Source organism: Netta rufina (assembly GCF_964035555.1).
Source record: "Netta rufina genome assembly, chromosome: Z".
NCBI lineage: Eukaryota > Metazoa > Chordata > Aves > Anseriformes > Anatidae > Netta > Netta rufina.
In genome coordinates this window covers 24,770,775-24,796,089 of record NC_140126.1, presented here as the reverse complement: position 1 = coordinate 24,796,089, position 25,315 = coordinate 24,770,775, and the positions used below count along the sequence as shown (strand labels likewise).

At 43.1% G+C, this 25,315-nt stretch overlaps 1 protein-coding gene across 1 annotated transcript in view; it reads right to left on the bottom strand.

Moving 5' to 3' along the window:
• Positions 1-25,315, bottom strand: part of DMRT1 (doublesex and mab-3 related transcription factor 1) — a gene marked incomplete at both ends in the record, with an annotated part of 60,245 nt that overhangs the window by 991 nt on the left and 33,939 nt on the right. The window contains one exon of the mRNA XM_084305148.1: positions 25,125-25,287. Within this exon, the coding sequence (XP_084161274.1) occupies positions 25,125-25,287 (163 nt within the window). The remainder of the gene's footprint in view (positions 1-25,124; positions 25,288-25,315) is intronic.

Sequence of the window (25,315 nt, the reverse complement as noted above, 5' to 3'; positions counted from 1 at the left end):
AGCTCTTCCACATCTGGGCACTGGGTGCTTGCAGGCTCCAGGGGTTTCTAGCAGGGCTCAAGTTCCATTAGGAGTAAGAGGACAGGCTTGACTTTCACAGCCACACAAATCCAAAAGGGAATCAAGGAAAGTAAACAGCAGTCGCCTGGATTCACCCTGTTACTGCAAAAGTGAGATACACTATTTTAAAAACAAACAAAACAAAAAAAATCCCATTTCTGCAGTATTGCATATTTCTGTGGTAACTTCCATTTGTAGCTTAGCTTCCTGATTTGTCCTTATTCTGAACACAACGCTGGTTACCTAGAAATGGAAGAGACATTTATGCAGCTGAGATCTCATGTTATTATTTTCACCAACTTTTCCCATGACTAGATAAAATAGCAATTTCTGTCGCTTTTGGGGAGTTTTGCCCATTTTTGCCTTTGTAGAACCTGACTCCTTGATTTAAGTCACTCATTTGATACATATAAGGAACAAGCTAGCCCTTAACATCACCTTCCCAAAGCAGACTCTACTATTGTCTTTTAGATTTGACATAAAACAATTATTTAATCCCGTGAATAGCGTATTAATTCTTGACTACATTTTCTCCTAGCTAGAAAAAAGAAGAGAATGCAGTGGTTAGTTATGAGGGCTGAAAAGGTAACTGTTTTGACAGCTTTTAGGCATCCTGTAAATGCTGCTAAGAGCCTAGTGACACAGAACGAGGAAGATGGGTCTGTAGCATCATCGCGCATCATCAGCACAGGTAACAGCTGAGCAGGTCTCACATACTGAGCCAGACTACTGGAGGAGGACACTGTTTTGCAGGTGCAAAGAAAAGAGGCTACAGCAGCACTTTGGTAGCTGGCAGCCTGAAACAACCTTGTAGACTTTTACCTTTCCTAGCCCACCGACCCTGAACCCGAGAAGTGCTGCAGGATCGGATGCATGCCCCACAAGGTGGAAGAGCCAGGCCCTCCTCTGCCATGAGAACACGAGGTGATTCCTGAAGTTCTGTCTCATCCCTTCCCTTTTCTGTGTGTAACTGGGGTTGATGGCAGAGTCCAAGAAGGAGAAGAAGGCACAACCTCCTCACTATCTGGGTGAGGATGCACTTAGCAATCTGCTGCTTGTGACCACACTACTACCTGAAAGCCTCTATGACATGAGCCAGATGTAAACATGTAGGCTAGGGGAAAGGAGTGGAGGAACGGAGCAGCATTTCTGTTCCTCTGGAAGGAAGCAAGCTCACTGGGTAGGACAGGCTCACACAGCCACAAGGTACTCACTGGGTGGCTCAGTCTGCACCATGCTCCCTTGACCTGAAGCACAAATCATTATTTCAGGCAACTAGTTTGTCGCAGTGGTTCATGCTTCGACAGCTACAGAAGGATGGAGCAGGGATGCTGTGTACCCAGGTCTGCACCCAAACACCAAAGGGGAAAACACCTACAGAAAATGCAGCAGCCAACGCCTCTCCTGGTGTATCTATCCCAGAGACTACCTCCTCAAAGGTCACTCAGGGAAACAGCTTTTGCCAGTCACCAACACAAGCTTCGGCTCGATCTGGCTACATATGGCATCAGGAATCATCTCTTTCTTCACCAGGTACCTTGCATTACAAAGTAAATAAACAGTATCACGGCTTGGCCACCAGTGACTGGCTGAAGGGCTTGGGTCTCTACTCCGAACCCTCTTCCCGTTGCTCTGATCCAGCAAAGCCCAACATCTTAAGGTTTAGGACACGCTGTAAGGAGTTTCCCTGTTCCCAGGCTCCAGCACAGAAGTATGAAAGAAGCGATTGGGGTTGAAAGGGGATAATTTTTTGTTTACTCCTGAGTAGCCAAATGGGCAAACAGCTTATTTATTTGAAAGGTTTTGTTAGTACTTCTAGTGTGCAAGTGCCTGGAGTGATGGAAAGGCCCATTTTTAAATACTGAGATCTATAAATCTCTGTGACAAACTTACAGAAAGTTTACTTCCATGTGTAAAGAGTCCAGCAAGAAACCCACTCATATGCTACATAGCCCAAATGTTAAAAACCCTGTAAGAGAAAACTGCAGCTTTATTTTTATGTTCTGTTTATCCAGCAGCTCTATGTTAACTTATTATTGACTTATTATTGCGTGGGGAGTGACACAGAAGTCAACTTTCTCTGTAAACCAACACCCACGTCTATTTCTCAGCACCTCAGGCAGAGGGTCTGAAGCTCTCTGGACCAGTAGAGCTCCACCAGTCCTCCAGCACTTCTCATGGGGCATGAGACATTGTCGAACCTCAAATGGAAGGTTTCTTTAAATGGGAATAGTTCCAGTCACCAACTGGCATCTGAGATCTTGAAGCACTGATCCAAATAACACAGGCTATTCTTCCGCTGACTTTCAAATTGGCCATAGTTTTGCAGAGTTACAGAACCTGGGCTGTGTAAGTTAATCTCTGCATGTACACAGGTGCATGTAAGTAGAGTCTCACAGATTTTAAAAAGAGCCTGGAACTACAGAGGTATTTTCCCTAGCAAATGAGACCTACCCCTGTACCCCAACCTGCACTGCTTACTTGGATAGACTTCCACTGCAGTCAATGGGAGATGCAGAAGTCAAGCAAGGAGAAATGGGTAGGTGCAAAACTGATAATAAGAGCAAGATACTTGATTTGGGACTTGTAGCTATAAAAAGGCAGCAAAAAGGAAATGAGCAATTCTGTTCCAGTGTTTTAATCACACGGCAATAAAATGTAAAAGTTCCGAGTTCAAAGAAACAAAACCCATGTTCTTTTTGATTTAGGTCTATGAGTTTCATCTGTTTGAGGCTTGTGGCTGATCCTCCCACTGCTGTTGCACAGCCTTTATCTGTGTAAATAACAGTACCAGAATTGAGTCTGTGGCAGTTTTTAAAGACCATTCCTTGATCTAATTACCTTTTACCCTTGGGAAAGCACCTGAATACTTTTAAGCCATATGAATCTGAAAAAAAAATCAGCTACTAACACATAGAAAAAGCAGTGAGAAGGGATTCCAACCATAAACACAAAACCTTACATCTTCTGACACTGGAAACCGCATTGACTTTTAACGTGAGTGATCCCTGGAATTCAATGGACTGAAAAGAATAATACGCTTTCAATGATGTGAGAAAGCGGAAGGATATTCATGCTTGAAAAGTAAATATTTTCCTGAGTTTACATTTAAAAAACTATTAAACTCTCAGTAAGAAGCAATTTTAAAAGATTTAAAGTTGAGAGGTACAATTCATTTTTTAAAGCTCTTTCACTTGCTTTTGCAAGGAAAAGGAAAATAAGTATGCCAGTCCCACATGCTTCTAAGGACCACGTACTTCTCCCTGTGTGCATACATAAGCCTGCAAGGACAGCCACAGGGAATGGAGCCAGGCTGCTGCTGGTGGCCTGAGGGCACTGGAGCACAATTAAAGTATGCCTAGGTCTTTGGTGTGAGGGTGGACAGGAACTGCTTTTCATGGTGTCTTCTCCTCTGTAGCCAAGGCATTTTCCTTTTGTATATATCACTGGAAACGGATGCAGTTTAAGCAAGCAGTAACTTCCTCTCCAGTCCCTGAAAATCCTATTTGAGGTCTCTTAAAAAATCACCAGGCCTGGGAGACCAGTGGCAGTGAAACCCAGAAGCAAGCCATGCCACCTGTGTGAAGGGTGGAAGGTAAGAAAATATCCTGGGCACTTTCCTCAGGTTACCAGCACCTTGAGGACTGGTGCCAGTCTTCTCCATGCAACAACCAGACACAGTGGGGCTGACTGGCAGTGTTCTGATGGGATGGTGTGGAAATACCGTGGGTGGAAACCTGTTTGAAAACACTGCCCTGTTTACTCCTAGTTGGGTAGTACCCCATCACTCCATGGCTCAGATTGACCCTGCAGGGCTGACTCTGCTACCTACCACCAGTAAACAGCCTGACAAGCTACATCAACTAGCACAGCACCCTTGACAGCTGCCTGACAAAGCATTCGGGAAGAAATAATAATAAATAAATAAATAAGCAAACAGTTACTCCTGCAAAAACAGCACTCAGAACCAGAGAATCAACAGAATGAAGGCTGGCTCAGCTACACAGGAAGACAGAAGAGAGACAGAGAAAGATTATTTTCCTGTTGTGAAGGAAAGTGCCAACAGGAGTGCTAGATTCTGTCCTGACTTTGCTGTACATCATCTCAAGATGGACCCGGTGAAATCCTAATGCAAACACATGCAGAAAGGCCAAGCCAAGCTCTCCCGAACAACCTCTACTCTGCCACCTCTCATCTTTGGAGTGCCCAACCCTGCAAATGTTCAACTCTTTCTACACAGAGGTAAGTTACAAAAGGTCAAAAAGCAGATCTATCCACATTGAACTGGCTGTGCAGTATGCATGCACTGTTTGAAAAGATAGAGGGCTGAGTGTTTCACTCTAGAATGAAGAAACCAGTGTTGAAGAAAGGAAGATCTTACTTACCAGCTGTGCAAGGAGACCAGTCTCATAGGTGTTCTGGTCTATGCAGGTCAAAAGTACCAGCAGTCAGGGGCCCATGGCTGGGTGTGTTCCTGCTAGGTCACAGCAAAACCTTCAGAAAACTGAGGCCAACTTTCATCAGCTGTATTTTTAAGATTTTATTTGAACACAATCACATTTTTAAAGCTGCAATGAGTTATGATTCTGACCACAGAACACACTCATTGAATCTTGAGTATCTTTTAGTTCTCTGCCACTCTCTGTGAGCTCATCTAAAAAACCTTCGTCCTCTCCCTCCTCACATCTCTGTAATGCAGAAAACAAAGTAAAATGGGAATCGTACATCCTTTCTTCTTTGCATGTCACTAACACAGGGGGAAATAGTCCAATTCTAGAAATGTATGTCCATGGAAATTGCCCTGCTCCAAGAAGTGTCAAGAACAAGCAGAGCTGCCTTTTGATACAAAAAACACACCACACCTAAGGAACTGGAACCAAAACCATGTCCAGCCTGTACCTCTTAGCACAGATATACTATTTCACTGTAAAGCCCTTTTCTCCTTCTCAAATGCCTACCCTTCTCACTAACACTTAAAGTAATTAGGATTATCTCACATGCCCACAGTAGGGCACATTCATTGTGTATTTTCAGATAGCATTAATTCTTGGCATTAGGAGCTCAGGATAAAAGGTAAAGATCTGAATGGAGATCTTTATTCAGCATGCTTTACCATGGATTATCTCATTCTTTTCCAGTTCATGCTTGTACTTTTAGCAACTAAGAAGGCGGGGCTATAACTTGGTGTAATTAGAAACCAGAAGCTGAAGAAAATATCTTCTTGCTGAACTCATTCACCTCTGCCTTTAAATTCTCTTAAAACAACATGCGAAACAATCAAACAAGACTTTCCATTTCTCATCCACGTCTAATTGGACAGGAAGGATGCAAGGAAGACATTCCGGGAGTCAAGGCTTTGTTTTTTGAGGTTCCAAAACCTACCTCAAAACTAAATGACCCAATTACAAAGCAATTGCCCCAAACTCCTGCAGGCATGACACGCAGCAGAACAGCACTGACTGACCAACACTTTCCACTACTACCAATGCTACTTTCTGTAGCTCACCTGATGTGACTAATCTTCTGCCTGAGGCTAGGAAAGGCAAAGAGTGAAGGACCCATCTCACAAAAACATCTTCAGGAAGAGTAGGTGTGCTGAGACGAGCACCCTTGCTTTGAATGGTCTGAAGACCACGTGCAAAGCCAAGCTGGTAAAAGCTTTCTGGGGTCACAGATCTGAGGTATTTTTACCCCGGTAGCAACTTTTCAATGAGAAGGCATCACAATAAAAAGAATAACCTCTTTTTTCCTTCCCTGTCATTCTCCAGCTACTTATTTAACCCCTGTGTTGTCCAGTGCATGTGTTTGCGCATTGACACAGGGAATTACACTGGAGAAATGACTGCTGCAGAATATCCAGCCACTTTTATTTTGCATTGCCACTACCACAAAGAGGCACAAGCCTGTCCTTTGGCCTGCAATTCTATGCTATTAGTGTTATATTAGTTATATTAGTGCTATAGTGGACCAACAGATCCACTTCCAGAGATCCCTGCTTCTTTCAGACATTCATGGTCCACCATGGCAGGGAATGTGCTCTGCTGTTGTGCAGACCCAATGCTTTGCATGGCTGCTCTCCAAACCAAAGGCCAGGAGATGGACAACACTTTTGAAAGGAATTTTTCCTGGAAAAAAAAATCATTTCAAGATTCAAGATTAGAAAGCAGCCACACAAACATATGAGAGAGCCATCGATTTCCAGGAAAGGTGTATAAAAAGTGGCTGTGAGGGATGGAGGGATTTGGAGATCTGCCACCAGCTGAAGAGCAGCAGGGAACCTCAGAGAAATGAAGCAGTTTGCTTCATCACGTAACAAGGCTGTGAAAAAGCTGGGACCTTTCATCTCTTTGTTCCCGGAGGTCACATAATACTTCTCTATTCCACACACAACACCGAAGACTGATTCTCCATCAAAAAAGATGCCTCTGGTGTGTAGTATTCAAAGACCAGCAAAAGACAGAGGCAGCTCTGAGAAGAAAGAAAAAAAAAAGGAAGAAAGGTCTTTGAACCCACTTTCTGGACTGTTATTCATGCAGGAATTAAATACTTTGTTCTTAAAAAAAAAAAAAATAAAAAAAAAGATTGGAATTGCACAAATCAATCACTTCTCAAGAGAAGTATCTAGTTACTTTGCCAGTTGGCGGTACACATGCCCAAATGTCCATCCCAGGCATTTTATCCTGCCAGGACTAGTTTTGCACTAAACTGCCTTCCTATGGGGCTAGGAGATTTGGGACTCCTTGGGCTGGTGCAACTACCTTCGAATCCAGGTCCACGAAATGGGATGCACTTTCTGAAAAGTCTTTTTTTTTTTTTTTTTGTGGAAAAGGAAACAATACACTTTTTAGATCCAGGTCAGCGAGACCACAGGAAGATGTAAACAGGTGGTACATTAAAAAAAAAACCTGCTACGTAGCAACAGGCTGCCTTACAGCTGCAAGCCCAGGGACAGGACTCACCAACAATGTGCACTGATTAAGGAAAGCAGGTAGGTGTCCCTCTGAATCTTCCATGTCTCGCTGTGACTTTGCAGAAACACATGATTTTAGCAAAAACAATCAGAGGGTGAGATTCTTCTCTCACAAAAATTTTCACCAGATTAATTTCCAGCCAGTTCTAAAGCACAGAGCACAGGGTCATCCCCCTGCACTCAGCCACCTCCCTTCACACGTAACCTTGAGACATGACATGGATCTTGTGGAGCCTGCTCTCTGTTCGTTTCCTTTGAGGCAGTGACACAGGCCATCCTGTAGGTCTCCAGCACCATCTAACCCAGGGACAATGCCACACAGAGCTCACTGAAATAGACATCCAGCTGCCCCTGGCCAGAATTGTGTGACTCAGTCACACGTGCTCACCACAGCTGCAGCATGGCAGGACCTAAGAACAAGGGGACAAAGCACTGCCCGCTGCTTCTTCCTGGGATTGCTGTTGACACTGCAGGGAATGGATGAGCAGACATGGGGCTGTATGTTTCCTGTTTCAAGGAAAGACCTTGCATGCCAGAGGGGACAGCTAGTGACTCTGCCTTCTCACCTTTTTCTGGGCATCACTACAGCGTATTTGCTTTTGTTTTTCTTGGAGTACATATTTAAAACCTGACTAAACAAGGAGTTCCCTGTTAATAACTACCTCTAGAAGCATGAAGTGTCCTACCTAGAAAATGCATTGCAATTTAAAATAGCTGTGGCAGGAAAACATTTTTTTGAAAAGCGATGTTAACTTTTAAGGAAGGAGTGCATTCAAGGCTCAAAGTAATGTTATTGAGCAGCAGCATACGCGTGAAGACACACACACACACACAAAAGGCACAAGGTTCCTCCCTGATGTAGCTATACATCTCTCTATTAGAGAAGGAAACGGGAACCTAAGAGCTTTAATACCTGCTTAAAGCATCTTGGTGTCTCATGCAGAAATCCAAACATACCACTATTTTGGCTGGCCATCTCCCATCTACTGTGTCAGAAAGGCTGTTAATCTCTACTGGCTTATCAGGAGAAAAAAAAAAAAAAGACAAAAAAAAAAAGAGGCTATCACAGTTTGTGTAACACCAGGACTCGCCATGTAAGCGTAAACTTTAATTCTGGTCACATCTCTACATTTTTACTTTCATTTTCAATCTATAAAACAAGGACAAAATCCATGCCTGTTGACATCAGTCATAATACTCAAAGAGTAACCAAATAGCTAATAATGATGGCTTCAGCTCTTTCAGGCTTGATGACATTCTTAACGTTAGAAAATACTGGCTCAGTGCAAAAGTGCCGTATTGTATGGCTTAAAGATTTTTTTGGACATGATTTGCAAGCTTTTGGAAATCAAGAGGTTACTAAACAATCAGAGAAAATGCTAAGTCTAATGAAAGTGATCTGTTATGGTAGATACAATAGATTTTTCACTTGCCAATAATAGATTTTTCTTAATGCTCTTACACTGTAAATTTCTCTGCTGGGAAGGGACAAAGAAGGACCTGCAACTCATACCATACTAGCACAAGCTGCAGGAGGTTTATCACTGACTCCAGCATAAGCAAGACTGTACTCCCCTACAACTGTGCTCAAAATTGAATAGGAGAGAAGAAAGAAGAAGCCTTATCATATGTAGATTAGAATTCAAGTGAACCTGCAGGTTAAAAAGCCCAGGAGGCTTTGAAGTGAATTAATATTGTCATGGCATTACTATTTCTTTAATATGAACTTTAATTTGGAAGCCAGTCAAGCAGATTTCCAGTAAAATGGTTCAAGTATTGGTAAATATGAAGCAAACAATGGACATATACATAAAGAGAGTAAAAATGTTGCTACTTATTTTAAAGTGAGATTTATACACTCAGAAGTTTAGGAACCTTGTCACAATAAGTCACTCTACTTGAGAAAATAAGGACAAAAACTGAACACAAAACATTTCTGAGGTAGTCAAATAAGTTAAATGAAGTTTCACACAACATTAGGCTTACGACAGACCCACTGCGTTATATTTATATTTATTTCCACAAACACAATAGCAGCATTAAATACATACTGCAAACTGCTGGCGTGCAACAGAAACTTCCCCTGCCTGGGGGTGAGGGGCCAGCCTCTGGCTGACCATGTGTGACCAGCCTTTGAAGGTCTGCTCCAGTGCAGAGCTGTGCAGCACAGCCTTACCAAGATGACTACAACTGGCCCAAATGTACTTGCCACATCTTCAGCATGCGTTTCCCTTGCCCTAACTTGCCATGATCTGAAGTTGGGAAGATGGACCTTACAGCATCTTAAAGTGGCAGAAAAGTTCATAATGAAAAAATGTTTAAAAATCAGTATTTTGTTACTTTTATCTGTTGTACAGAAAAATTAAAGTGTAGTCCCTTGAGTCAAGGGGGCCAATCTGGACACATATGGCTGTGTGGAAGGCTGCTTGCCTTCAGAAGGACCACTCCGACACCACTCCTCAGCTAACTTCCAAAGTGCTGCTGGCAGCCCCAGGCAGTATAAAACTGATTCAGCACTAGAAGGGCAGGGCGGGGAGGTAAGCAGGTAAGGAAGGAAGGGAGGAGAAAATGCAACTCATCCTCTGCCACATCATACAGCCCCACTGCATTTCACTGCAGACACAAAGCAGTGAAGTGTGGAGGGTGCAAGGGATGCAGGAGGGCTTGCACCATACAAAGCAACTATCTGTTGCTGTTCAGGGCCACAATGTGCCTTTTCTCTCCTTTGGAGCATGAGGCAGGCAAGGTAATGTCTATCTCCCTCCATACAGGTAGCTGATTATCACAGCAGCTGAATGCAACTAGGAAAGCAGGTGCCAGCTAGGACCCTACCCACATAATGGTCCTAATCCAAAACTCTCCTTCAGCAGTGACACCCACTGCGCTGGATGGACCTGCCTACCCAGACAAGAGCTAACTGAGGTCCTCCACGCCCTCCTGGGGAAAGAGGAGTTCCTGCAGGGGCTCTGTGGAGATAAAAGTCCTTCCTGGGTAGCACTGAGGCCTTCCAGCTCAGGCAGCTGATGCTGCCGCAGGTGTAGTGAACACAGAGGGACCTGCTCTGGGCTGCTGGGGAAGGCAGGATTTTCAATGCACCGAAAAATGCAGGAAAACGCAGATTAGCATGTCCAGAAACCTCTTGCAAACATGATCCAAGCTGAACAGTTCAGAGAAAGAAGTACAGAGGTCAGTGCCATGGCCGAGGAGGGGTAATTAGTTTCAAAATATGGGCCAATCCACATTCCTATCTCCCCACTCCTTTTCAGCTACACTTTACAGAGTTACAGCTTCATTTGGGCCACATCAGGCAAAAGCATCCAGATAGAAAACATACAGCAGACCCCACTCACCAGGCCAGTGTTGTTTCTTCTGTTTGCACAAACCTGTTTGCAGTATTTACATCTTAGAAAGTATTAGGGACAGAGTTCAACCAAATTAAAGTCCCTGGAAACATACGTGGCTCATCACAGAGCTGGGACAAAATACATATGACTTGGTAGGCGTAGTTTTATGAACTAGAAGTTTGTATTTATCTAAGAGAGAAGGCAGAAAAAAACTGAGATTAGCAAGGTCTTGATTTGTGGTATTGAGGAGGTTTGAAACAATATTTAAGGGCACACAGCTAGCTCGAATCTGTCTCAGACTGCACCTTATCAAAAGTGTTTTATACAGCCAAAAGCCAATGCAAAAATCTGCTAAAAAAATTGAGTGTAAACAGTTGTTTCAGGGTGGGAAAATAAAACATTCCTTGCAGTGTCTACAAGTGCTCTGAGACAGAACTTGAAAGGGAAAATGATTTATAAAGGAGCAGGAGAGGGAGTTCATTGATTTTTCTTCTTCTTTCATGTCCAGAAAAGAAACAAAACTGGTGACAAACTGGACTAAAAGCATGCTTTTACTTCAACAGCCTAAGACATGATTAGCGCCATGCGTGGGGTAAATAAACACACTACCCGCAGCATGTGGGATGTGATTCAGACCTTATGAAAACCTTCTACCCCTGAAGCTTAATTGATTTAACAGGCACTGTGGGACAAGAATCAGGCACAGAGCCTTAAAACTGGCATTGTAAAATAAATTTTGTAATGTGAGAATTGTAAAAAATTGCAGAAAATTGGGAAATAAATTTGATATTAAGTAAGTGGTTAGATAGATAAAATGTTGAACGCCTATCCTATAGAAACAAAACCAAAGATCTTACAGCTCTTTTTCTAAATGTCAAGTTGGCTTCCTCTCTTTCTGCTTTACATTTGAAAATGAATCCTGGCAAAATGATGTACTCAATGCTCAAGATACGTCCAATGCCTCTTCCAGATCTGTTCAGACTTTTAAGACAAACATAGGTCAGACACAAATGCCCCCTCCGCCCCTACAAACCCCTTTCAAACACCTTTGAAGCAAGTTGCAACCTGATCTGCAGGCCTTTTCGTCACGGAGTGGTGCGTTACTGCAGAGAGATGTGATGGAGCTGCGGGCATGTGCTTGATGCAGCAGGGGCATGCTTGGCAAGCCAGGGCTGCACCAGGCAGCGCAGCCTTGCTACGCAGCCCCATGCAGCCACTGATGGCAACCAGTGGGCAACTAGGTCACCCCGAGCTAACGTTTCAAGCCTTCCCGTTAAGATACGACTTCATACAATGGAAATGCTGACACCTGGCTAATTACGGAGGGGAGAGCTGAGTCCCTCTCCTGTTCCATCTGATGAAGCGCCCTGAGCAAGAACATGCATTTGTGCTGGGATTTTATTTACATGTGTGAACCCAGCAAGGAACAGCAAATACTTTTATAGCATGCAGAACGAGTCTGCTAATTTTGCAAGACAGTTTTAAAAGTCTGTTAGTTTTCCATTTTTCATATGAAAAAAAACCACTTTCTCTAAACAGTTTCTTCTGTGTTTAACGTTGTGGCAGACTAACAAAATGGTACTTAAAAGGAAAAAGCAGCTGTAACGTTTGCATGTCTGCCCTCCTGCAACAGGTTTGGAAGAAATGGAATGTAATTTATTACAACCTATTTAGCTCTGCAACAATTGCCCTTCAAAAACCGAAGGAGAATAATGTAATTGAACATACATGCCTTCTTTGCTGCAGAAACCTCAAACAGCCTCAGGCAAGAGCTAATACAGATGTAGTACAAGGCATTAAAAGAGTGCTGGATGCTGTAGCTAGCAATTATCCTGGTATTTAACCAAATCTATCGCTCATCAAGAAAGCGTTTAGTGCAGTAGTCGGAGCGAGACAGGCTGACACGGAGCACAGCTACTTAACTGTCCCCTCGAGCGATTACACTTTCTCAACCCAAGAGCCATGTCAAATTAAACAACTACACATTGACTTTTCACTTCTATAAACGTTAAGCTATGATTGACAACTCCTGGATGCTACAAGACAGTCATTATAATCAGCCAACATACTGTTAGCTTTTTTGTGATGTTTCCCACCCCCCCAATTCTGAGCAATTTCCTCCTGGACTATTTTTATAGTGCTCTATACATATGTTTGCTTTGCTTCCCTGCAGGGTCATTGTAAGAAAATATCACCCCCATCACAAGACCTTTGTATGTGTGTGGGAAAGCAACATTAAATTAAGTGACTTAACCTGGTGTACAGGATACTTTCTTTTTTTTTTGTTTTTGTCCAAACGATCACTTCTCCATTAACTCTAATTTGGACTTGTATGGGCAGCAAAAAATGGAAGTACTCACTGCACAAAATACGTCAAGCCCACCTGTTCCACGTGGCACCTTTTCAGAGGATTTTTCCAAATTTTTGCCCCAACTACTAGAATTGTCTTTAAATCTATGTACAGTAGATGCCATATGAGGAATAAACCAACCCACAACAGTAGAGAATTAGATGAGCTCCACAATAGTGTTTTGTACATGAATGCTTATTAATAAAGACTTCTACTTTCCTAAGGTTATTACAGCATCACTATGTCAAGCCACTACCTACTACATATATCTGAAGACTGCAGCTTAGCAAAGTTACTAGAAACTGAACGGGTACATAAAGCAGTCAAGGTAGTGAAGAAATACATTTCTTTGATTTTATATGCAACATTCTGAAGCTTGAAAACACTACGTTATAAGTGACAGCTTTACTCTGCACGCCTCTAATTCAAGCCACAAGAGTAACATAAAAGACGTCCAAACTTTCCCCTCTCAAAATAAAAGGAGAAAGTAAACAAATTCGTAAATAATGCTTAATGCTTTTAACCTTTCACCCCCACATCACCCCTAAGGAACCTTGCTGGATCCTTTAAAGTCTCTGCTGAAGAAATAGATGAGATTAACACTGTATCATTAAACTAATTATGAATATGAACAAGCTTTGAATAATATTTGTATTCCTGGAAGCCTGCATGCTTATATGATCAGTGTACCTGAAGCTTTAGCCTCATGCTGCCAGCAGCAGGCTGAAATGTAAACTTCACAGTTTTTTAACAAAGGCATAAAAAAATCAAAGAAAAAATTAGCAACAATAAACACATTTGTGGAAAATGTTCTGAGCTAGAAAAGTATGATTTCACTGCAAAATTAGTACTCAAATCCCAAACTAGAGAAGCTGAAAACAGCTGAGGAGGACAAATGAAATACAGTTATCTCTTATCTTTGATAGTGCCAACTGCAGTCCTACTCCTTTTTCAACTTCTGTACTATATTTAATACTCAATGGGGAATCCAGAAATCTAAAATTAAATGCAACAGTATTTCAAACACTCCGCCTCTTCTGCTGGTTGAACAGCAAGGCAGTAAAGCCAAAAGACTTCTGTCAAGAGCCCAGAACACGTCAACTACTCTTCAAACACAGAGGACAAACAGTCAAAGCACTAAAGACAGTGAAATTTGAGTTCATTTCCAGGTTTTGAAGTATAACAGTGAAATAACAATGCCACAGGAAGCACTCAAAAACTTTATTGGCTTATCCCCAATCCTTTCTTTCAGTTGTTTTCAGTCAGGTTAACTGCCACCAAAGTACTGAACCTCCAATGAAGAAAGATACTGTCCTTGGCTGTAGAGTGATCGACACAGTGTGCTCTCCAGTTCATGTGGATGTTACTGTTTAACTACAAGTATGTCTCAGATGCTCAAGACAGTAGATTTATCTCTAAAGACTCAGCAATTTACTCATACACAAAATGTCTTTGTTACATTTTACACTAATTTCTTAACTTATGTAGCTAGACAAAAATATCTACTATTTTATTTTATGTTGTTCTTTTCTTAGTGACCTTGTGTCAACACTGCAGTTGACGGGACTAAACTAGTTGACGGGAGAACTTCTATCATTTCAACACACAGCCCATCAAACGTACTTTCCTTTTTCCATATTTTAAAGTTTCTGAGAGAGTCCCCCAGGACCTTCTGCTCGAAGTTGTACCTTCCAAGCTCTGGGAGGCACTCACCAGCAAAAAAGCAGTGGCAGGCCTGAGCCCTGTGTTGGCTGTCAACATCCAGCTGCATCCATTTGTGCATCTTGGGAGCAGCCCCGTGGGCTGAGCTGCCTCACAGGGACTCAGCTGAGCACAGCCCTGCGCCTGCCCCTTCACCAAAGGCAGCTCACCAACAGTATGCAGCAGGCTTCACGGGTCCCCTGGCTTTGTGTCCTACGAATTCGGTGTTAGCATCTGCTGCCACAACCCTACGAAACAGCAGTCAACCCAAACCAAATGGATAATACAAATAATTAACAAAAATTAAAAATCCCACTCCGCATTCTTAGCCAGGAATTGTAAAACTGTGATGTTCAAAGAACAGTATTTTCAACAGCGTTTTTTGAAAATAAAAGGCTACTTCACTGAAATGCTAACACTGAGGTACAAACACTGAAATACTTTTAAGAAATAGCATAAGAATAAGACAAGGTCTTGTCAGAGAAATCTCTTTGTAGATCCGCAGTGTTTGTATACAGAATGTGTGCATAGCGTGTGTGTATCTATATACCCGTGTATATATATACCTATATCGATATATGCACCCACACACAGGTACAGGTATGTGTAGATTATATATATTATATATATAAAGCTAACTTTCAGTCCTCAGAAAACAAAAGCTATCCCCATATAACAGCCAAATTCCTACATAACTCAATTTCGACATCTCATCTGGTGTGAACTGCACTCATTCCTAGTGTAAACCCCAGCGCGCTCTGCAATGATATACTGTAATGTCACATCGCAATCTGGATTTACTATAAAGGGCTGCTGACGAGTTTCAGAGCAGTAAACATTGCTGCGAGGTGTATTTCACACTGAGCTGGTTTTTATGAAGAACACTTCACCGCCCAGCCACGGCACCCAGATGATGAATGGTGAAAGATGCATGACAAGCTTCATCATTGTTTGTAAATCTTAACTGTTCCTGCTCACTAACTCTGCAGGCAATTTTCAAAGACAGCGGCCGACAGAAGGACAGCACAGCTTTCCTGAAGGTTATTCAACTTGTACTTGGCCTAAGCTATGCCTGCGAGGAGCACTGGAAATAAACTCATGGTTACACCGAGGCTCAGGATTAAAAACACTGGCTGGCCAGGCTAATGGCTGCTAAATTAAGAGAGCCCATTAGGCGGCCGCCCCCCAGTCCTGCCCTGCAGGGTTACAGACACCACGAGCAGGCAGCATACCCCAGTATTATTTACACCTGAGGTACAAACACACACATTTACAAACGGGGCACACAGCGGTGACCCCACATCCCCTGCAGGTAGGCCCGACATGCAGCTGCCCCCCAGGCCCCAGCCGACACCTCTCAGCAGCTACTTCTGATCCCTGCTGCCAGGAGATCTCCCTTCTACAGGGTGTAACACCCTCACTCCACACAAGTGAGCTCGACAGTGGGGAAAATTCTCACCTTTCTCCCTAAGAGCACTCCGGCATGGGGGCAGAGCTACAGACTGCAACAACGGCCCCTTGCAAAGAGCCACAATCAGCTCATCGCCTCCCTCCTGACGGCTAAGCCATCCCACACTGCTTGCAGGGGACTTTTTTTTTTTTTTTTTTTTTTTTTTTAAGAGATCAGTAGCAAATGCGCCTTTTGCTAAAGTTTCTCACAATCTGCAAAGGGCTGATAATTGGTGTGCCTTATCTAAGCAGAAAAGGCTGCAAAGGAATTAGCTTAGCTCACCTTCTTTAAGAAGATGGCATGAACGGTGAAGTATCCTCTGTAAATCCTCACTCGCAGAAAAGACTACAGAATACAGAGCTACAGACTTCTCCCTTCTCTTAACCAGTCAAGATACAAGGATGCACCTGCACATCAAAGCAACAGGGAGGCATGTTTCACTGTTTTTTTTCTACAATAACAAGCCATGCCCAGGTAAACACACTGGTATCACCACCGTGCCAACAAAATGTCTTCATTTGCTTTGCCACTTCATGGTGAAATTTTATGATTTCCATAAACTTCTGCTTGCAAGGGAAAAAGTCCTGTAAAAAAACCTCAGTGTTGAGCCCATACCCAGTGTAAAAGGATGCTGCTCAACTGATTGTGTGGATTTTCTCAGACAAGCATCCAACATCCTCTAAAGCACGAAGAAAATAAACTGCAGCCTCGCCAGCTGTAGCATGCTCTGCCCCACGCAGAAAGCAGCTGAAGCAAGCAGAAACCAAGTTTGGGGCTGCAGTGGGTGTAAACTTGTGGTCCTCAACCTGTAGTTCTGAGACAGTCTAAATTGCAGGAGGGGCTGAGAAGGAGGGAAGCCATCCAGGGCCATTGCTCATCTCAGGGCAACACGGAGGCATGGCCTTGCAGAGGGATGCTGAGGCTGCAGCATGAGGAGCTGGTGCAGCAGCATGAGCACAGCAGGGATAGACCTTTATTCCAGCGCTCAGCAGCTGCAGACCCCCATCAGGGTGAAGGTGGCTTTGCTGGTGTGCGTGAACAGGGTCCAGCTGTGCTTCCTGAGGCTCCAGGCTGCTTTCTTGCTGGGGCAAACAGAAGCATGTAGTTTTCATGAGACCTTACCATTCCTCCTGGAGAATGCTACGGTCTCACTCCAGAAATACATGTATTTCTACAAAAACAGACTTGGGGGGGGGGGGGGGGAAACAGCAAAAAATACAGACTGCTCAGATGCTCCTGCCACAGGACCAGCATCTTCCCCCACTGCAAGCAGCAGGGCTCATCACTCGCCCTGGCATGAATCAGCAAAACTCGTGAATCAAACAAGTAATTCTGCAACTGCACAACAAGTTGCTTCACTGCATGCATTTTTTTATTTGTGTGATTTTCAGTGAACTGAACATAAAAGTTGCATTTTGAGGAGGAATTACTAGAATGAGCCTTTGAATCAGGAATAAACCAAAGCAGAATGTGATGTAAGCAAATGTTTGAACTCATTTCTTTTCATAAATTCCCTTCACTATCCATCAGACCTTATAAATTGCTTTTAATATTAGTCAAATCTTCACCAAGCCAACCTCAGTTAGAACACAGACCAATAATTTACAAAAAGGCTTAAACATACAGTAAAATGGACTGCCAGAGTATATAATGAATATGTCTCACATTCTCAAATCTATTTTGAAAGCTGCTATTACATCTAATGAAACAAGGAAATATGACTATGAATGTCACAAATGCAGCTTAGCAACTTCCTTGATTTAAAAAAAAAATATCACCAAACCCAGCACAAACCCAGCAACTGTGTAGTCAGCTAAGCTCAAAATTCAGCTTTTTATTGAAAATTAAAATGACATGTTAAAAGGTCATCTGCCTGAAAAGGTCTGTAGGATGTTGCAGCTTATTCAAGATCCACGTAATCGAAGAATAGCACATTGTCTGACTTCCACGGAAGTTTGTTCTCACATCATACTAACAGCAAATTCACTCCACAGACTATCCCTACAATCCAGGTTGTGTGGAGACAGGCAGAAGTGCCTGAACATGGCAGATTTGTTTATCAGGGGTGTATATATATGCATATATATTTATGTACATGTACGTGTGTATATATGTATATTGATGGCCCCCAAACATATTGTACCCTGCCATTCTAAGAAAGCCACAAAACACTGGTGTTTTACAAGAGTCCTGCATAAAAATGAGACTGCTGCAGGCAAGAATAGATGAGGCTGTGGTCTACACCACATACACAACCAGCAATGTAAGCCAAGGCTTAGAGAATCAGTTTAGACTTTGCCAGCGTTCCTGGCACCCTCATAGCAAGTACCTAAAGGACACTGTGCACAGCACAGCCGTCTGGGACTATGAACAGCAGCAATGAGAATGCATGAAAAAGATGCAACAGCCACCCAAAGATAACGTGACCTGCTGAGAGAAACACAGCTTTGAACTGACTGTTCAGGATCTGCAGGCTTAGATTATTACCTCTTCCTTTCTCTTTTTGTCTGATTTCAAATTTACTTCTGAAAGTTTGATAAGAGATGGAAAGTTAGTGGCAAATACAGTCAAGTTTCAGCAAACACTGCTTGTTCCTCATCCCTGAGGAATGGCATACTCTTGAACAGAGGATGGTTTTTAAGCAAAAGATGCACAGATAGAAGCAAAACACACAAGCTAAATACTGCGGAACTTCATCCATTCCAGGAGTAAAATGATACCCCACACATTATACTGCTGAAGCCCCTCTACACCCAATATGCATTTCTGCTGGTGCTCTGCTGAAGGTGAACAGGAGCAAAAGGAGAAGAAGTAGTATCTCAGACTTGACAATGCCTGGACCCTGTGGAACTGCAAGAACTTCTCCTCAGCTTACTCAGACTGGTTCTAGCCCTCTGACAGAGGGGTGTTTTTTACTGCTCTGCCCCACGTCTCTAAGTGCTTTATCAGCATAGCTCCATCAGCGCATCTTATCTGCTGGCTGCAAATACAGAGCTCGTAAATGCAAGCCTTTTTTTCAGCTCTTTGGAGTAATTTCTCAGCTATACCACACCAGCCTGCTTTGTTGCAGTGTGCTGTCTCTGTAGCTTGAACGTCCACAGAAAACAGTACTAATGCAAGGACACAAGCTTGAAGAGCTTTTGCATACCAGGACTCCTTGACCTCTTTGGTCCTACAGCCAGGTGCCTTCTTTGACTATGAACATGACTCATCTTGCGCAGCACTCAAGGGCACAGATTTCATGCAAGAATACTGTACATATGAAACCTGAAAAAGGAGCATAACATTCACACACTTGTAGTGGGTTTACATGGCAAGGTTTTGGTAGCAGGGGGCCATAGGGGTGGCTTCTGTGAGAAGCATCTAGAAGCTGTCCCATGTTAGATAAGGGCCCTGCTGCTGACCAGCACCAAGCCAATAAGCGATGTTGTTTGTGCCTCTGTGAGAGCATGTTCAAGAAAGGGAAAAACAAAACAAAACAAAAAAAACACGCTGCCACACAGCAGCTGGAGAGAGAGGAGCAAGAAGCAGCCCTGCAGCCCCCAGGTGAGTGCAGCAGGAGGGCAGGAGTTGCTCCAGGCAGGCAGCAGCACTTCCCCTGCGGCCTATGGAGAGGCCCCTGGTGGAGCAGGCTGTCCCCCTGCAGCCCATGGGTCCCACATGGAGCAGATCTCCACGCTGCACCCCCCCCCCCCATGGGTGGAGGAGCCCCCGGTGGAGCAGGTGGATGTGGCCTGGAGGAGGCTGTGGCCCATGGAGAGCCCCCGCAGGAGCAGGCCCCGGGCCGGAGCTGCAGCCCGTGGAGAGGAGCCCACGCAGGAGCAGGGGGTCTGGGGGGAGCTGCCCCCACCCGTGGGGGACCCGTGCTGCAGCAGTTTGCTCCTGGGGGATGGATGGACCCTGTGGTACAGAGCCGTGTGGGAGCAGTGCTTGAAGAGCTGCTGCCTGTGGGCAGCCCCCGCAGGATCAGTTCGGGAAGGATGGCATCCCGTGGGAGGGACCCCACAGGGAGCAGGGGCAGGGAGTGACAGCGAAGGAGCAGCAGAGACAAAGTGCTATAGACTGACCACAGCCCCCATTCCCCTGTGCCACGTGGGGGGAGGAGGTGGAAGAGGGTGGATGAGGGGAAGGCATTTTTTGTTTCTTTCCTTTGTCCCTCACTTCTCTAGCTTGTTAGTAATAGGCAGTATCTCTTACTATTTCCCTACTCCGAGTCTGTTTAGCCTGTCATGATAACTGCTGAGTGATCTCCCCGTCTTCATCTCAACCCTTGAGCCCTGTGCATTGTATTTTCTCCCCCTTTCCGTTTGAGGAGGGGGAGTGAGAGAGTGGCTGAGGTGGAGCTCGGCCGCCCACCCGAGTAAAACCACCACAACACTACAGCCCATTCTGAAGAAACACATCCTCACCCTGGACCTCCCTTGCATTTTTCAGGCATATAGGTTTCCTCACTTCCCAACACTTTTTTAGTCAAATGGAACTTTTCATCTTAATCAGGGAGACTGTTTCTAACATCCCCTTGACTGTGTAACCACTGGAGGAGACTCTTTACAGAGCTGCTCCATAGTTTGTGCAATCTTCTTCAATGGCCCAGCAGTATTTTCAATACAGCATCCAACCAGACAGAAGCAGGAGCTATTATGTGGACCCCGGAGAAGTCTGTGCCTTGTTCAATCATCATTCTTCAGTTTCCACAACTGTAAAACTGGAGATAACAGTTATTTAGCTTCTAGGCAAGAATAACTCATTGAAAAATGTTTGGAAAGTGTTAGAAGTTGTTCTGCTTGGAAAATAAAAATAAATATTACCTGAAATGTTTTCCCTTGGAAAACACTGTTTGCTGATTTAAACAAAATCATTGACCTTTTCCATATCAAAATGAACACTTCATACGAGTTTTTCTCATTTTTGTTTGGAAGGAGTTTCATGCTCCTGCTTTATATGGCTCCTGCTTTACATTAAAGCTGCAAACACAGCACTGCTCCAGTGCTTCATTACATGTGTTTGCAGCTACCCTGAGACAGTGTCAGAAAACAAAAATTCAAGTCTGTTCAGCAACTAGAGCAACATTTAAATGCAAACCACCTTTTTCACCATTGGAACAAACACAGCTCAGAAAATGTTGACAAAGATCAGTTTCTACTCCATGCTAAAGTTAAGAGAAGATAATTAATTTGAAATCAAAGGTGTCTGCAAATAGAGGGATATTTCTTCTCTACATTCTTTTATTTATATCTTGGGGATTTTATGCAACTGCCCCAAAACTGGAAACTACCTTCCCACAGCCAAACAAATGCTCACCCTTATTCAGTGGAAACAGAATCCAGAGCTGGGCACCCAGCCCCAATCTAAGCACATACCTTCATGTCTCAAATCAAGGTTTTGTGTACATATTTCACAAATCTGATCACAGGTGGGGCCTGATCCAAAGCCAGTAGAAGGTACGAGGCAATTCTGGGTACTGACCAGAACCCGAAAATAATCCTTTAAAAAAAAAAAAAACACAGAAAACTGCCCCACAGAAATCAATGGGACTAGGGCACCTGGTTCTTGGGGATAAAATACCCTGTTGTGACTGCTGTATATTGTGCTCCATTTCTTGCACAAGGAGCTCTCAGCTTGGCTTGCAAAGCAGAAACATCCTTTAAAGCATCCTCTGCATACCCATGGATTGTTAACAACCTCCCATATATCTTTTATTCTAATTGCTCATTACAAAAAAAAAAAAAAAAAAGCAAGATACCAGAGGGGAAAAAAAAAAAAGAGAGAGACAGGAAAAATCTTTTTGGAGTAAAAAATTCCTCTTCTATCCAGAAATTATTATATATATGTTACAAACTGGTGATCTAAGAGAGCCTTCTGAAAACACCCTTTTGCCATTTGTCACTGTTTTCTCTTATTTTTGTCCCTCTTTTTTTCCTCTTTTTTTTCCAGTTTCCAGAGGGGTAGCAGCTGTGTTCGTTGGAAGCAAAACCATTTCACTTAGAACACCTTCAAATTGCAAGGAGGTTGAGTGATGGTGTTTTGCCATTCAGAAAATGTCAGTCCATTACGATATGCAACACACTGTAACATGGTATGACCTCATGTACAAATGTCAGAAGCTTACTGGGAATTTCACATCATTCATAAAAAAAAACAAAAAACAAAACCAAAGAAAGTGTAAATCAGTGGTCTGCTAGCTCATCTTTCCTCCCTTTCGACATAACTGGTCTAAACAGGCAGTTAACTTAGCAGAACAAAATTAATGAAATGGTCTGACTGAAATACTAACTGAGATAATATATGAACTGGCAAAACCTCTATAAACCTGAAGTTACAATTGAAGTGTGAGTAATAGACTGTGTGTATTATATCTCTGATTTGTGACTGGGAATTTAATAACCATTTGTGTTAAAGATACAGGTAGGTCTCAGAAGTTTTGAAAATTTGGCTGCAAAATTATTATTTTATGTTGACCTGTTGCTCTTACGAACACGTTACCTTCCTGTAAAATTTCTGCATTACCGAGTCTATGGGAACACATCTTAAAAAAATAGTTCTGAGTTTGCTGGAGGAGCTATAAGGTGAAATTGTACAGTCGCCATTATGCAGCAGGTAAGACTAGATGATCCTAATGTTACCTTCTGGACCTAAAATCTACTACTATGTATAGTTAGAAAGAAAACATGGCTCTGAGCATGGTTGCTATTTCAAGCACAGAAAAGGAAGAATTAGTAAAATACGACTTGCTTGCTCACATTCTCTAGAGTTGTCTTTAAGAAGTAGCAATCTCTAACCCTGCAGAAACAAGCCACCAGGCTTCATATCAAGCAGGCACTGTACAAAGCTCAGTCCAACCACCAGTGGAGAAATGGTAAGTATGTGTCTGTTATTTGAGACAACATTTGCAGCGTGGATAGTCAGTACCTCGGGGCTTCTACAGCCCACAGCCTGCTGGCTGACAGCATCCACACAAATGACAATGAAGGGGCAGAAAGCCTCAAACTCTCTGAGGAAAACCATCAAGAGGAATATGTCCTGGGAGTGTAAATTGTGGACTAACAGCCTGAGAATATTACTTTGTCTGTAGATGGAAAAAGTAAAAGCAGTTATTTCCTCCAAGATCTAGCACAATAAAAAAGAGGATGCCTCTAAGAAGCCTCTGAAACAGGTATGGTCTTGCTCTCAGGCTCAACTTTCTCACAAAAATATTTGTGCCTCTTTCACCCACTACCTCCCTGCTATGGAAAAACACTTCTTCAGAGTCTGGAAAATGCTGTTTGATCTCAGTAAATTACATCTCACTGCTTGTCGGTTTCTGATTGATGGTGTAACTTAGGGAACAATATCTGTGTGTGGAATACTGTCTGGAGAAGCAGTCAAGGATTATTGAAAATACAGTATTTATGCAGTTTAAAAATCAGTGGCACATTACGCACAACTTTTTTTCTGGAGTGATGAAAAATTACTGAAGTGCATTTGGGAACAAAGGGTATAAGGTCTTTTGTCTATTTGTAAGAACACTCAACTGGTAAGACTTCTTAGTGAGTTAGTAGTGATGGATGCAAGAAAAAGTGTCAACTGCAGTTGAGCATAAAGCCAAGTGCTTCTTGGACCAATCAACAGAAAGAAAGACGTCATTGCTCAATGGTGGTCAGAGAAGAAGGAAGAAAATAAAATTGAAGAAAAGAGAAGGAAAATGAACCAAGGATCACTGATTTCTCTAAGCCATTTAGAACTACTGGAAAAGGAGAAAAAGTCTAAGGTTTTATCACACCATGTGTTGTTTCTTCATCTATCTAATACGTCGTATTTAGTTGGAAGACTTTCAGAAAACAGCCACTCTGAAACAGCAGCCACCTCTTCAGTATAAATCATTGTGGAGTTACTGAATTCAAGGGCTCAACGCTGATTTACACCAGCCATAGATATGACTTAAATGTACTTCACCTTCCAAAGCTTCATTTCAGTCCTTAAGGTGACTTAACTGAAACCATGTTTTTCACTACAAAACAAATGAAACCAGAACCACAGACACCAGACCATCAGCAACAAAAAAGCCATGACTGAAAACAGATATGGGACCTGCATAACATGCATCTTTTCATCAGATGTAAGAAAAGACTCAGCACATGTGTGCCGATAGAGAAGATTCACTTCAATGTACATGTGCATCAGAGAAGCAGATGAGGCTGGGTGCTGTTGTCAGTGCTGTCACTCCACACACAGAATAAATAGCACAAAAACTTGTCAGGTGTAAAATAAAGAAAATTAAATACTTCCCAGCCACACCAAATTAAACTGCCAAGTTCTTTGTTACAGACAGATAAAAAGCGTGAAGAGCGTCTGGAAGGATTATCTCAGTTCATGGAATGCAGGTCTGCTGCAGGTAACTGAATAGGATAGTTCAGAAGCTTCAAATGCAGTAGCACTGTGAGAATTTTGGACATATGAAGTAGGAACACACCGCTATTTCTCTGTTTCTCTATTACGCATTACTGGCCTGTTCCAGGGACACGGAAGCAGCTAAATAGGGTTTGGTCTGCTCCAGCAGAGACATTCTAATATCTGTACTCTACCTGCTAACAGAGCAGAAGAACAAAGAAGCAAGAGAAACTTTATCAGAAAACCTCAGTGTAAATTCACGAACTCCTTCCTAAAAATTACTGCAGATTACAGTAATATTTGGGATGGCCGAGAACATGGGATATAAAACGGCAGATTTATCTGCGGTAGTTTTACGTGAAGTAGTATGGTGTGCTAAGTTTGAAAGCAAACAAGATGAATCTGTGATATGGATGGGATACAGGAATAGTTTCCATGTGTGGTTCAGAAAGAACAGGACAGTGGAGGCTCAGTGGAAGGCTTGAGGATCCTGAGGGAGAAATAGCAAACAGAATTTCTGAGAAGAAAAGAGACAAAAGATAATTTTTAACTGGGCATCTTTCTTGTGAGAGAGCCATGCAGTGAGCTCAGACAGCTGTTTCAAGGGTCTCATTGTTCAATTTCAGGAATATATGCTGGAGCAGAACAGTATCAACCAACTGCTCTCCTGAATGATGAGACTTCTTAAATACATGCTTATATTACCGTACAGTAGCACTCCTACTTCACAACTGCCCTGAAAGCCTTTCCGAAATCAGGCACCTCTCGTAGACTTTGGCAGCTGCTGTCCGCCAAGTAACTTCCCTTCCATCACCCACCCATGTTGTGAGGATGCCTGTTCCAAGTCAAAATGGTGCCAGAAGCCCCGGTGGGTGCACTTACCTCTCACTTTTGACTCTGAGTACGAAGGGATGTCCTCCGAGGTCAGGATCTGCGGGACGCACGCCGGAGTGCCAATCCCCTGGCCCAGGTAAGAAGCAGGTGGGTGGTAGGAGCACATCCTGTACTGGGAGCTCATGGCATGGCGGTTCTCCATCCCCTTCGCCTGTGGAGACAGGATCATAACAGATACA